General features: G+C 41.1%; 1 protein-coding gene across 27 annotated transcripts in view; it reads right to left on the bottom strand.

The window, feature by feature from the left end:
* Positions 1–13,707, bottom strand: part of MADD (MAP kinase activating death domain) — a 74,736-nt gene that overhangs the window by 40,518 nt on the left and 20,511 nt on the right. For 6 of the 27 annotated variants that reach the window (XM_075754598.1, XM_075754618.1, XM_075754608.1 and 3 more), the window contains exons 6-18: positions 12,927–13,040; positions 12,132–12,212; positions 10,310–10,366; positions 9,386–9,564; positions 8,686–8,921; positions 8,154–8,309; positions 7,074–7,181; positions 6,000–6,193; positions 5,071–5,402; positions 4,318–4,457; positions 2,970–3,071; positions 1,003–1,062; positions 441–543 (exon numbers count right to left, since the gene is read on the bottom strand). In XM_075754598.1, the coding sequence (XP_075610713.1) occupies positions 441–543; positions 1,003–1,062; positions 2,970–3,071; positions 4,318–4,457; positions 5,071–5,402; positions 6,000–6,193; positions 7,074–7,181; positions 8,154–8,309; positions 8,686–8,921; positions 9,386–9,564; positions 10,310–10,366; positions 12,132–12,212; positions 12,927–13,040 (1,862 nt within the window). Of the gene's footprint in view, positions 1–440; positions 544–1,002; positions 1,063–2,969; positions 3,072–4,317; positions 4,458–5,070; positions 5,403–5,999; positions 6,194–7,073; positions 7,182–8,152; positions 8,310–8,685; positions 8,922–9,385; positions 9,565–10,309; positions 10,367–12,131; positions 12,213–12,926; positions 13,041–13,707 lie in introns of all 27 variants that reach the window. The other 21 variants (XM_075754622.1, XM_075754623.1, XM_075754616.1 and 18 more) reach the window with 11 other exon arrangements.

Below are 13,707 nucleotides of genomic sequence, written 5' to 3'. Positions count from 1 at the left end.
CACAGGTCATGTAATGTTTACTTGCACCATTCTGAGTCCCTTCCCAAGGCTTAGAAAAGTGTTTCACATGAATTCATGGAATCAAACTCTTTCATACGACTCAGCTGATCCCCAGTATGGTGCATTAAAGCTCCACTGGCTGGACTACATTGTTCAGAACAGACTCAATTACAAAGAATAAATACTGAGTTAAAGTAGCGACCTAGAATTTTTTGGATCTCAGATAGAAAGAGGACACATTTCGGAGCACAGAAAAGTATGTATGTGCGCAATTAACTGTAAGACCATCCATATCAAATCTTCTGGGACAATATGTGCAAGCGTAGGGCTGTAGAAAAATACTATTTAGTTTTCAACAGCTAGACTTCTGAGGAAACATTGGCCAAGTGTGAGACCACTCTAACAATACTTTATACTCAAAAAGCAATGAAAAGTATTACCTGGAATTGCTAGTTCGTCCCTGAGGCGATGGAGATTCTCTTTTCACTGTTGGGCTGTGCTTAATGACTGAAGACTTTTGATCCACAAGGGCCCGTCTGTTTCCTAAACAGGAGGGAAAACAGGATGAGAGGAAGGGGTGGGAGGAAAACAGTCTAATCCCAGGGCAGTAACAAGCAATGCTAAGGTTGGCTAACACACCTATTCGGATTACAGATAACAGACTTCAAACAAAATGGAAACTCCAAAAAAGCAGCAGCGTATATCATATTCTAGCATCACACATCGGCAGAAAACAGTAATGGGAGTAATGCAGAGAGAAAAAGAGAAGATGGTAATGGGAGCAGGAGGTGAAAGGCAGGAAAAGTTTCGCTGCTCTGCATGCAGTTCCACAACAAGAACCATCTTCAAATTAGTCACTATATGTAAAAGCATAATGCATTGGGGGTGACTAGTATAGATCATGTGATACTGGTTACCCAGTGAGAAAGGTAGCCCAAAGTCAGGCATAGGGAATGCTGGAAATTGTTATATCATGCACAGCTCATGCTGTAGGGAACCCACCTTCATTGCTTACTGGGCCAGCTTCAGTAATAATCTCCATTATAGTATTTAACCCAAATACTGGGACACAAAATATACAATTAGTAGTGTACTACAATATCTACACTCCCCACCATCAGTATCAAAAGAATCCAACTACCAGCTTCTTCCCAGCCCTCCCTCAAAACAAAACCCAAATGACGTTAGAGCAGGAAGGATGCTTGAAAGCCCAAGACATCAAGGGCCAGTGTAATTAGAGATAGTGCTTGACTTGAAATTTGGCATCGTGGAACCAATGTATTGCATCTTCAAGGACATTATTGCACATATTGTTTTTCAAGGGCACTATCAAAAACATCCGCATCACTGAGGAAAAAATATCAATGGATGTGCATGAAATAAAAATTAAAAAGGAAGATGGAAAGTGGTCAAACAGCAGCAATGAGATGGAGTCCCAGCATCATTTCCCATTACAGTTAGAAACACAGGGTACCACACACACTTGGTAAGAACAAGGTAATGCAGCAATTTTATACCTGTACAACAAAGACAAAAACATTTAAAAAACAGTGAAGTCCCCAGTGGGAATCCCAGTGAGCCAGCATGCACATGTAAACGAACACAAACACACACACACACACTTGCACATGCATAAACCAGACTGAGCTACTCCACAGAAATCCCATCCTCATATCTGCGTAGTAACATTAAAGGCCCTACAGGATTACAATAGTGAAGAAAAGAACACCAAAGTGCAGAAGATGAGGCGCAAAGCATGAACGTGAAATGGCAAACCCCATCACTGTTTTCTTCCAATGCATGGAATCAGTCATTAAGTTTACCCATGGAAATAACCCTGATGTGAAGCATGTTTCTTATCCAGTACAACTGGACATGAAAACGTAAACAACTGGTAAAAGGTTGTCGAAAACAGCTGTGCAGAGTCTCTGCTAGTGTTTTCACCATACCAGTCCTGTTCCTCCTCATTTTACACACAGGGAATGATTACTTGTCTCAAAAACAAAGTCCAAAGCAGAAAAACAAAAACTAGCTTTTGGCCTTTGTTTCTACAAGGTCAAAGGTCAGCAAAACATCATACCAACCTTCATCCACATCCCTTCCCACTTCCAGATTAAAGTAATCTTTACCGATGAAAATGATGAGGAGGAAAAAATAAATGAAAAAAATCAACATATTGAAACAAAAGCAGTAAGTCCTAATCAGATAGAATAACTCAAGAGGTAAAATAAAACCTTTCCCCAGTTTAGGAACTGAAAAGGTCTCAACACTAAGACACCAGCACATGCTCAGTCACCCTGCTGTTACTGCATCTGGTACAAGGACGACTAGGCTAACTCTCTACAGTAAGAGGGTCATTTCTCTAGTGTCCATTCAGACATGTTATCTAATGATACTGCAGACAAACAGGAGATGTTCCAATGAAAAGACTGTGCACATAAGTTAGGGATTGATCTTCACTCTGAATGAGCTTAAGTATGGTTATAATTTGATTTTGATCAGAAATTTTCTATTTAGTGAACGGAAAAGACTACAAACACTTCTGAAACCTATGTAAACTGCAGTCTCCACAGGAGGTTAGCATTATCCCCGCTTACAAATGCAGCATCATTGCTCTAACAAGTTACCTAAGGCTAATCATGAAGATAGAGGCAGTACAAAAGTAGGACCCACCTCTTGGCTCCCATTCTTTACACTAAGTACTTAAAATAAAACAAAACACAAACCAAAACCAACAGTCACAGTGTATCCATTAACACAGGCTAGACTAGCCAGTCTCCCATTCCAACACAGCTCAATTGTTGGGAAGAAGTCTGACTGAGAAACATCAAGACTATTTACTATCTTGATACTTAAGAGGTACTACCCAAACTATGTCACCCCACGGATTCCTGTTAGGGGTAAGACCTCAGACGGCTAAGTCACAAGAACTGTAAAGGCTGTAGAAGACAAAAGGAAAAAACGGTTACCTTTCAGGCTGGGAAAGGGAGTACTCTTGTCTCTCCCAACTTTGGTTGGTAGGGCTAAGTTGGACAGACTGAAACTTGTGCTGTGGTTTCTGTACAGGCTGCCTATGACAGAAGAAGAAAACAGTTACATGCCTAAGGCTCACTGCATGCACACGAACTTCCTAAACTTCCTGTAATTCACCTTCTTACTCCAGATCCTTAACGATGAAATTCTTCTTTATTACCAAAAAGTCTCACAAGCGTAACATCATCTTATTTGCACTGTAATCACACCTGTAATCAGATTATTCTAAATTGTGCAAAAACATAATTCTTAGCTTTCATGTTACAATCACTGCTGTTGTATCTTTAAGTCTTAAATATAACAGCAATATCCACCTGTCTTCCTGCACTTAAACAGGTAACCTCACACCAGCTGTGTCTTCTAGTTCTTTTTAGGAGCAAATGAATGGTGGGGGCCACATGAGAAAACAGGATGATGGAAGATCTCCAACACATGTAATTTCTGAAGTGCCTTGTGAAACACTGTACATCTGCCACAGAAATGTGCTTTAAAATAGAAGTTTCCATTTATTAGGAGAAACCAAAAGTTTTTCCTAGTACAGACAGTTCTTAAGAACACAATAACGCATCATCATCTGGTTAAGCCTGTAGAGAGCCTGAAAGCATCTCATGCAGATCAATGAGGTCATTAACACTTCAAGATGTTCATTTAAAATGTCAGCATACTATTTCAATTTGCTTTGGGTTTTGTGGGGGTTTTTTTCAGCCTTATTTTAGTAACTATCATTTTACCAGAAACATCCAATATATTTTCCCCATTGCTGCAAACTTCTTGCACTACTCCCCGCTATAGTGCAAGACTCAATTGGCCATAACCTTCCACTCATTAAAAAACTCTAGATCGATTTTCCATACCTGTGGATTTTATTATTAAAATATAATTGAAAGTAAGTGACCACAGTCAAGAAATTGAATTTAGGACCTAAATACACAACATGGTAGCATGGAAGGCATACTACTCGTAAGATTTTTGTATCAACTTCATGAAATTGCACAATTTTTTGTTTAAACGAAACTGAAAGAATTTCTGATCTGTGCCCTAAAGTGACATATAACTCAAGGGCCTAACCACATAACCAAAGTCCTTCTTACTGAAAAATACACAAAGCAGTAGTTATCAGCAGTGTAGGTTAAATAGGTCCTGTGACTCCCAACATGACTTCTGGAGAGCTGGTAACAATTTGCCAACCAAGTCATTCTCTTGACTAGTCATCCCTCTATTCCATCTCTCTGTAAACTCTAGTATCATAAATATAACCAGCTTAATGAATGCATTGGTACATACTCGCAAAAGACATGATGCCACCAAAACCTTCACTGCTGTTGTTGGAGACGGTAGAGTTTGGGGAGCTGGCCCTGGAATCTGAATCTGCATCAGAATCATTGGCCAGTTTTAAACTGTTTGGACGGAGTAACTTCTGAGACCTTTAAAGAAATTAAGTACAAGTGTTATTAGCCTTCCCCCCTCCCACCTCAAATCAACACATTGTATGACTGTGTGAGATCAATGCCGGTCTCATTCCGCATCAGTTTTTACCACACTACCCTTACCTTGTCGGAACAAAAATAGAAAAACCGAGAGAATTGAAGCATCTTTGCACTCAGGCTTTTATTACCTTTCAGGGCATGCTGCAAACTTGTCTGCAAAAGGGCATTAGAGGGTTTGGGGGTGACAGCCTTCTGCTTTGAGAGCAATAATAAGAAAATCCAATGTCATCAATCACTATAGTATCTTTCCCCCAAAAGACAAAGCTTCACAACAAAAATCGCTCAAAGGTTTCCAGAAATCAGTAGGTGATATACTAGAAAGAACTGATAATTCTGTTAACTCCTACTGCTTATATAAAGGCAAGGAACTGAGGGAACTGAGCAAGTGCCTTTACTCAAACCAGAAGGGTTTGCAGAATTTCAATATTAAATGTAAGCGATCAACAATGCATTTCAGGTGCAAAAGACATTTGAATGAATGAACGTTAAACTACAGGAAGCAGATGGAAACCCCAACAGTACAGAAACACAGGAGACAAGGAGGACTTGCCTGCTTCCATTGAGATTCTGGTTAAATCTTGGGGTGTAGCTCTCTTCCTGTTCATCATCTTCATCCTCTGTAGGAAAACCATACTGTGGTTCAAAGTATGGATTGTCATACTCTCGCTTCCTCACCACCCCTTCTGAGGAGCTCATGCCGCCAGCTGTGCTGTCACTCTCACGATGATCCAAGCTTATCTTGGGAAAGCTTGGTTGCAATGGCAAGGAAGGGAGATGGTTTGAAAATCCAGCAACCAACTTCTCTTCCATTTCTGCTGAATCTGCTGACTCCTGTGGACCAGTCAAATCATTGATCTGTTCGCTAATTTGCGTTACATACAACTGAAGGGCAGGACAAGAACAATTATTTCAAACTGGGAAGTCTGCAGGGTCCTTGCTGTTTGTTACTAGGCCCCAACCCCATCCCCACTATCCATGGCTCTAATCTAGGATTTTATATATACGCTGCAGTACTTGTGCATTGGGACTTACTCCCATGTCAAACAGATCTTACTGGTAAGTGTTAGCTCAGGATAATGGCTCTCCTGTTTTGAGCGTATGCAAGCAACTCCCATTCTTCCTAAATGACCACAGATTCATGAGTTTCCCCACCCCACTCCTTGCTCCTCTAACACATCAGATCTTTCCAGACTCTGTAAAAGCAACTCCTGCAGTCACAACCTGGACCACTGCTCTCTGTTAATGCTGTGTTTTTCTGTGTATGGGAGGAATTATGTACAGGAATGCTCTGTCCGACCGTAAGATGGTACCAATAAACTCCACCTTGCTCAGAAAGTCCAGAAAGAGCATGCAATTTAATCTGTGCATGGTTTCACAGTCCTATTAGCTTTTACCCTTCTCAGAAAGAACCACATGCATTCTCCCATTCTTTATATCCTAATATGCTGATCTTGGGGCTGAACTCATCTCAGTACACACATGATTCACTCCATGGATGACAGTGCTGGGGCTGCTACTGGCTGTAGTACTGGAACTTGAACGAGGCTGGTTGTTCTCTTGGGAGTTTTCACTGTCCATGGCCTGTTCATCCAGATCCCCTGAATATTCTTGAAAATCATCAAATTCCACTTCACTAGCATCACCAAGGGCTGCGTGAGTCAGGGGGTCAACATCTGCAAACACATCATTTCGCATTAAAGAACATTGCCTTCCTCAGCTTTCTGCCCATCTAACTAAAGATACCTAGCAGATGAGGACTGCTCAGTAGAATAAATTTGCATAAAAATTTATGTTGTTAAGGGCTTTTGGAGGTCATCTATTCCAAATCTCTGCTCAAAGCAGGGGTAACTGCAAAGTTAAAGCAGGTTTCTCAGGGCCCTGTCCCACTGAGTTTTTAAAGTCTCCAAGGCTTGATAGTCTACTGTGATCCTGGGAAGCTGATCTTCACTAACCGTAAAGATCTTTTCCTTATGTCCAAGCAGAATTTCTTTTATTGCAACTTATGATTATTACCTCTTGTCCTTGGAACATAGAAAATGTGTTGGTGTTCCTAGATTTAGTTTATTGAAGAAAGTGAGAGTTTCCCACTCTCACAAGAGAAGCTATTGCTGCAGGCTCCATATAAGCCACAGAGAATGCATTTTCCTGTCCCCACTAGGATAGAGCAACTCATTAAAGCCAGCACTGAGAACCAATGTGGGGGCAGGAAAAAGCTCGTACTCTGCTGCCCATATTGTACAGTATCCAATGGCAGCAGCAGGTTGTTTCCAAATCTAATGAGCCAGTTTTGTTCAGCAGCACCTATTTCTGTTCTTCCTCCTCCCAGTGTCCTTCGGAAGGCATTGTTTATAAGCAGGAGAAATGTCTTTTTCAGCCTACCACTGGATACTGTGGTAGTATAAAAGACACTTTTAACTCAGAGCAAGACTACAACAGAACAATACTTTGCTGTGATTCAGAGACTTAGGGGAGGCATTTTTCCCCCATAGTGCAGATGAATGGGGAAGAGGAACCTATATGTACCTTGTGAAAGTAAAGCTCAAGGTTACTCACTTGGGGTATCACCATTAATGTCACATTTCATCATCTCACTGACAAAGTCACCGAGGGAGGAGTAGGAGGAACTTGAGTCGTCATAGTCGACACTGTCACTGCCACTGCCACAACAGGTGAGAAAGAAAGATGAGTGGCAGCATAACAGCAACAGCAGGGCTCGACGTTTCAAAGATGTGAATCAGGACTCTTTTCATGGGCTTCTTAAAAATCTTATGATAATAGTCTCTACAAACAAATTTCTGGCAAGAGTCAGAAACCAGCTTCATGAAAGGTCAGAGCAAATGAAATAACTTTGAGGTACATGAAGAGACAATATGGGAAGACATTTAAAGGCTCTCAGCAGAATTGATGAGGTCAAGCAGAAGTGAGCAGGGAGTACTGTACTAATTCTCAGTGTGCATGTGTGGGATGACTTCAAAAGAACTGGAAGTCACAAGTAAAAGCATTTCTTTTTTAAACTAATGATAGATCCCACTCTGACAGAATCACTGGTGTTGTGTAGAACATAGAAGATTTGGCCTGAAAGATCTCACAGACTAGCAGAGAATGAAGGATAATAAAACTAGATGCAAAACTCTGGGAAATATGGCCAAACTACTATAACAAAAAAGTTTACTCTCGCTTTACTGAACCCACAAGGTCTCAAAAAGTGGGTAGTACTAACCAGCTTCACATAACTATGTGCACTGAATAGAGATTTGAAAGAGTGGTAGGATGGGTGTGAGTACTTGTAGTACTGCAATAGAAACAGCCAAAGAACAGCATGGGAGAAAAAAGCATTAGGTGGGAGGAAATACCAAATGTGAAGTGGCATACAGGTAGCAAAAGAAAACAGGAAAATACAAATGGAGAATCACATCAAATGAAGACTTGTGAAGACACTAGCAAAGGGTTAAGATGTTGCTGTGACGACAGAGCAGTGAAACAATTTACTTCACTGTCAGTATTCTGCCCAGACAGAAGAAATGAAACAGCAACCTGGCAGGCTAGAGGAAAAGGCTGCAAATGAGAAGCAGAAGGAGAGGCCCAGCAATCTGAAGTAACTATCATGTGACTAGGGTCACGCTCCCACTAACCTGTCATCAGTGGGATCAGAATCTGTTTCTTTCTCTACTGGGACATTCAGTGCTTCAGCCAGCTGTGAATTACTGTCATAGACACGATAATGGATGGGCTGCAGCTGGTGAGCATACCACTTCGGTTTGTCACCAATCAGTGCTGGGTCAAACATGTCTGCACAAAAAACAAGGAGAGAGTTAATTCAACTCATTTATTGGGGTCAAAGGCTTCATTCACAGTGAGGCCACCCCCTACTAAGTCTTGCACAAAGGAAGGGACAATCTCTACTCTAAGAAGGCTACAAGACTACTTCTCCATAAGCAAACAAGACCAGAGGTAAAATTAATTGGAGGCGTGAGTGGCTAATAGGAGGGCTAACTTGGTAGAAACACATGAGGATATACATAAAAATAGAAAAGTGTTCCTTGAACTGGATTTCCCTCCCCAGAAAGAATAATATGGTATTAAACTAAGTCCTTCCCTAGAATCTCTCTGCTTTTTAAGTTCCTGTATTACATTCAAGTGCAGGAAAGGCAAGACCAAAACTTACTGTTATGAATTCTTTGGAAAGCATAGTTAGTAGGGTTGAGTGACCATTCTCCAAAGTATTCTACTGCCTGTGTCCTGGAAAGCTTATCTGCAAAAGGTGTTTGCTTCGGCCTAGAGGCAAGAAAAGAATTTGCCTGGAACGCCACTACTGGTCGTGGGAAGAGACGAAGAGTGCGAGTATGCATCTGGAAACCTTGCAAAACATTTGGCGAGTTGAAGAATCTCACCATAGCAACCCTAAAATGAAACAGAGGACAATATATCAGATAATAAGACAGAGCACAACAGAAAAGAAGACAGAGAGCCTTTAAAAGGTACACAGTAGGTGATGTTTCAAACCTTTGAAGAATGGTAACCCAGCACAAAAACCTAAGTCTTCTTAGAAAACAGCTTTTTTGGTAGTTCAAGGCTTGTGATTTAAGCTAAGGATACAATATCAGACTAGGTCCAGGTAAAGTGGATGATCTATAGGAAAATGCAAGAAACAAAACACTCCCTCAAGATACATAGTTATGTTCATGCAGTTAATAGATCTGAAATAAACACTGTAATTTCTGCTCTTTTTTTCCCATGATGCAAAGTAGAACCTGCAGTAGAACCTGGAAGATGCTGCTTCCACCACAGGACCCATAGAAGTGTCTGTGCAGCCTTCAAGTGCAAAATTTAAGAAGACGCAACACTACCTTCCTGTTCAGCCTCACCTGGTAGCCACATCCACAGAGTCCACATCATTTCCATAGATCAGAGGGTTGAATTCTGTGGAGGGAGTAGACTGCAAATCATTCTGCGGTCTTCCCAGCAGCAGTGGCACCTCCTGCCCCTCGTGGAACTTCTCTAGATTAAGAATGGGCTGAGTATTCAGACTCATGCTGGCCAGTGCCTAATGAAGGACAATATCATGCACATATTCAGCAAGAAAAGTCATTCACAGAACAAGAGAGAGATCAGAGCTACCCTGCCCTCTAGGCAATTGCAACAGTTGTGCATGCTCCATTAGTTTGTCTTAAACCATCTCCTATGCTGAGTCAACAAACATCTCCAGGCCCTTCTTTATGTGGATTGTCAAAACGATCTCCTTAATGCTGAAACAGTCCTGGAGCCAGCCAAAGGGTAGCACAGAAGTCCGCTTTCATGTTCATGACATGAAAACAATCCAAAATGGACCACTAGTAGTACGGCACTGTGTATAACTTCGTGGAGAGTTATTCCCATGTGTAATTTGAATACACCTTGGGACCTAGAGGCCTTGAAACTTGCCTTGCAACTTGGCCATTCAACCAGTGAGTTTGATATCCCAGGACAATGTGAGGACACCTTTACACAGGCATCTGCCTGTATCTCTGCAAACCTCCACTTCCCATCTGAATGAGGTCTTCATCTCTCCATAAAGTTACCATCCTCTTCAACCCTCATAATATCTTCAGGGAAATACACTGGAGCAGCACGAGTGGTAAATCAGTCCTGGACACCCAAACCTATCCTAAATCTTCCTCATTTCTACCATTTGCCCACTGAGTCTTCATTTTTTTATTTCAAAAATAAATATATAAAACAAAACAAAAAATAAAACTCCAAAGGAAAAGGGTAAAATGAAAAATTGAGGGGAAAAGAATAAAATAAAGAACCTTGTTGTCAGGAGTGAGCAGCTGTTTCTGAGTGATTGCAGTCATGCTAACCAGACACTGGAGGCAAGATGGAAGATCATATGATAACACCAGCAGCCCATCAGAGCCAAGACGAACACATGACCACAGAGAAACAGATGGAAGGAAAAAAAATATCTATTACTACCAAATATCACAAATGAGAAGAAATAAAAGGGACCACAAAATAGGCACATCTTGGGAGACAGGTCTAACTGCCCCACCCCCAAACATTCACATCTGGCCACTTTGGAAAGCAGAAAGGCTGCTGTCCATATTGATGCAGCTAAGAACTTTCAACTGCAGTATAAAAACAGATATCCTGAATTTTATTCATTGACACTAAGACCCAGTGGCACACAAGGCTGTTAACCTTTGTGACATGGGCCACAATTTAGCCTTCTCTACTTTGTAGAGCAACCAGTAGCATTCCTTCTCCTTTGCCACTGGTCAACTCTTAATGATAATGTCTATAGGAACACATACAGATGTAAGCTGGATTTGGGTGAACACTCTGGAGAATTTAAAATATGTCTTCAGGGAAATTGCAGTGTGTTCTTTTTTTTTTTTTTCCCTAGTGAGAGAATTTTACTGAATAGTGCCTGAAATTGCAAGGGGGTGAGGCAGAAGTTGGGGAAGGTGGATCTAACAAAACTTCAAGCAACACATCGCTTCCATCTGTGCTGACAGATGGAGGTTATACACTTTACTCTCCTGGTCTACGAGGAGAGAGAAAGAGCAGACCTCATCACATCAGTAACACACTTTACCTTTAGGTACTGCATGCAGCGTGCATAAGGAAAGCAGAAATAAAGAGATAAAACCTGCTTGACACGATCAGCCAGGATGACCCAAGCTGATTAATGGCTTAGCAGGACCTGAGAGGAGAGACTGAGACCTCACACACAGATCTGTGAATGGAGGGGAAACAAAGATGATCATAGCTTGATGGATCAGGTCAGAGTTTAAAGCCCACATGGCAAATGTAAGGAGGAATCTGGAACTTTCTGCACCAACTGGAAACAAGTTAGTCCCAAACAACAGTAAAAACCAGAAACCATCTGTTGTGTCCAGGAGCATTTCAAATTATCCCTTACCTGGCAAAGAAATTAACTGCAGTTATAAGCCTCAGCGACCACTCACTTTTCCAAACTAACTTTCTCCATTAAGATAGAAAAGCAGCAACTGGATACCTACCACTTAACATCCGTATCAACTGATACTGCTTTTCAAGCTCAAAATGCTGTTGTATTCTAACATAAGGGATGTTCTAACTGGTCAATGATACAAACGAGGCATCTTAAACAGAAAATTCTTAATCCTGTGCTTCCCCTGCAAATGACAAAGGTGGAAGCAGCAGAGACAGCAGAAGATGAAACAGGTAACAAAAACTACAATGAAGTCCTTTGGAGAAACTACAGAGAGATCTGAAACCAGATGAAAGTCTCAGATTTGGCTTAGTCAGGAGAAGACAATGTTAGAAAATCATACAGCTCAGGGAGCTCAAAAGAAGACACCTCTATAACCTTGTTTAATCAGCCACCCTATTGATTAGCCCACCTCCGCATTCAGAGAAGTAGACCTCATCATGACTGACCGAGGGGCACTTTCTTGAACAAGAGTATTCTAGTAGTCTGATACGTTTTCACATCCACCTGATGTGCCAGGATACACACCTGCTTTTAACACATTTTGCTTTACATTTGCTGATCTGCATTCTTATTCAGTATAGCAGAAGAGCTGTGCAAGATTACATCTGCTAAGTTCTACTGCATCTGAGTCCCTTTCCCAAAGTGCTTATTACCTGTTTCAGATGCTTTTTCAGCTCTGAAGCTTCTGGTTCTGGTAATGCTGGCAAAGATTCTGCATTTGTGGGAACGATCACCTGAAATTAAGCACAGCAACAGACTAAACATCCCCAAGCTGTAGTCATTTCCAAAACAGAATCTCCTGAATATCCACCACTCCAGAGACCGAGGAATAAAAGCCATAAAACAATTTTTTAAAACCTCACAACACAACCCCCCTCACAGACACCTGCATCAATACTTTGAATTTCACTTCTTTATGCTTGCTATTGTTTACAATATCACGAACAATGAAGGAGTTACTTTATCATTTACCACAAAAAAGAGAAGTTTGAATGAACCCACACTCATCCTTTGGAATTTCCATCAAGTAGAAGATATTATACACATTTCCCTTGAAATAGCCTTGTTCATGCCCCAGTAGAAAGCAGAATACATGGTCCCATTTCAATCATGACAACCAAAGCTACTGGAAGGCTCTCAACAGACTGGGTTTCTTAGGTAGGGCCATAAAAGACAGGGTCACAATTACTCAAGAAGACAGCTTTATAATGTATTTGAGGATTTATCTTCTAATTATATAGCCAGATGGATTAACTGAAAAAGAATGCCCTATGAGCAAAAGAAATGGGGACCTTGAGACACAACGAGGAACGGAATCCTAAAATTTAAGAGACTGGAGTGGTGAAGACAGACTGAGGCCAGGCATTCTTAAACTCTCTGTGGGTACCTTGATGAAAGTGCACAGTTCCCTGGAAACAAAGCCACAAGTCCTTATAGGCACCACTTACCCTATTGGTATCCAGGTCAATAAGCCACACATCATCGGGCATTTTAAAATCCAATTTGTAAAGGAAGAAACTTGCTGGAACACCAATGATATAAGGCGTAGGGGCTAGAAGCAACTGAGAGAGAAACTTTAATAAGGACAAGGTCTGCACTGGATGTCACCATGTTCTTCCCAAATATTTATTTATTAACTACAGTATGTTTATAGCTGAGGAGACAACAAACAAGGCATTGATGCATAAGTAATTCATTCCATACAATAGAAACATTAACAAAAAAGAATGAATAAAAGGTCCTGCTCAGAGGGCTTCAATTTTCATCTAGAAGAAAATAAATTTCAGCCTCCCGAGCCCCCCCTCAGGGATGTATTTTATATAGCTGCATGTCTCTTTTGGAAAAAAACTTAGCTAATCTAACAGTTTGCCATGTCTACTATGGACCAAGAAAAAAGATGTTCAGAGTTAGAGCCTAGCTAGAGAAGCAGCAAGTCACAGATGAATACACCCTCAGCTCAAACGGAGTCTATGCCATTGTAAATACGGCTTTACCCTTACCCTTGTAATCATCTCTAGTAAGGAGGAGAAACACACATTTTCTCAAATGTATGCAGAAAACCTAAGGGGAAATCCAGGTTGTTTCTGATAAGGGAATCGGCAGAGGGAAACGGTTTAAATCAATAAGGCACGTATCAGCTTGAGCCCAGTGGCTTGGGAGGCTAATTTATTCTTTAAATCTAGAACAACTGGCCACCTCCAAGGGACAGCACAAGAACAAACCTGCAGC

This window comes from Balearica regulorum, chromosome 5, assembly GCF_011004875.1.
Source record: "Balearica regulorum gibbericeps isolate bBalReg1 chromosome 5, bBalReg1.pri, whole genome shotgun sequence".
Lineage (NCBI taxonomy): Eukaryota > Metazoa > Chordata > Aves > Gruiformes > Gruidae > Balearica > Balearica regulorum.
The sequence above is the reverse complement of the archived record's forward strand: the minus strand, read 5'-3'. Positions and strand labels throughout refer to the sequence as shown.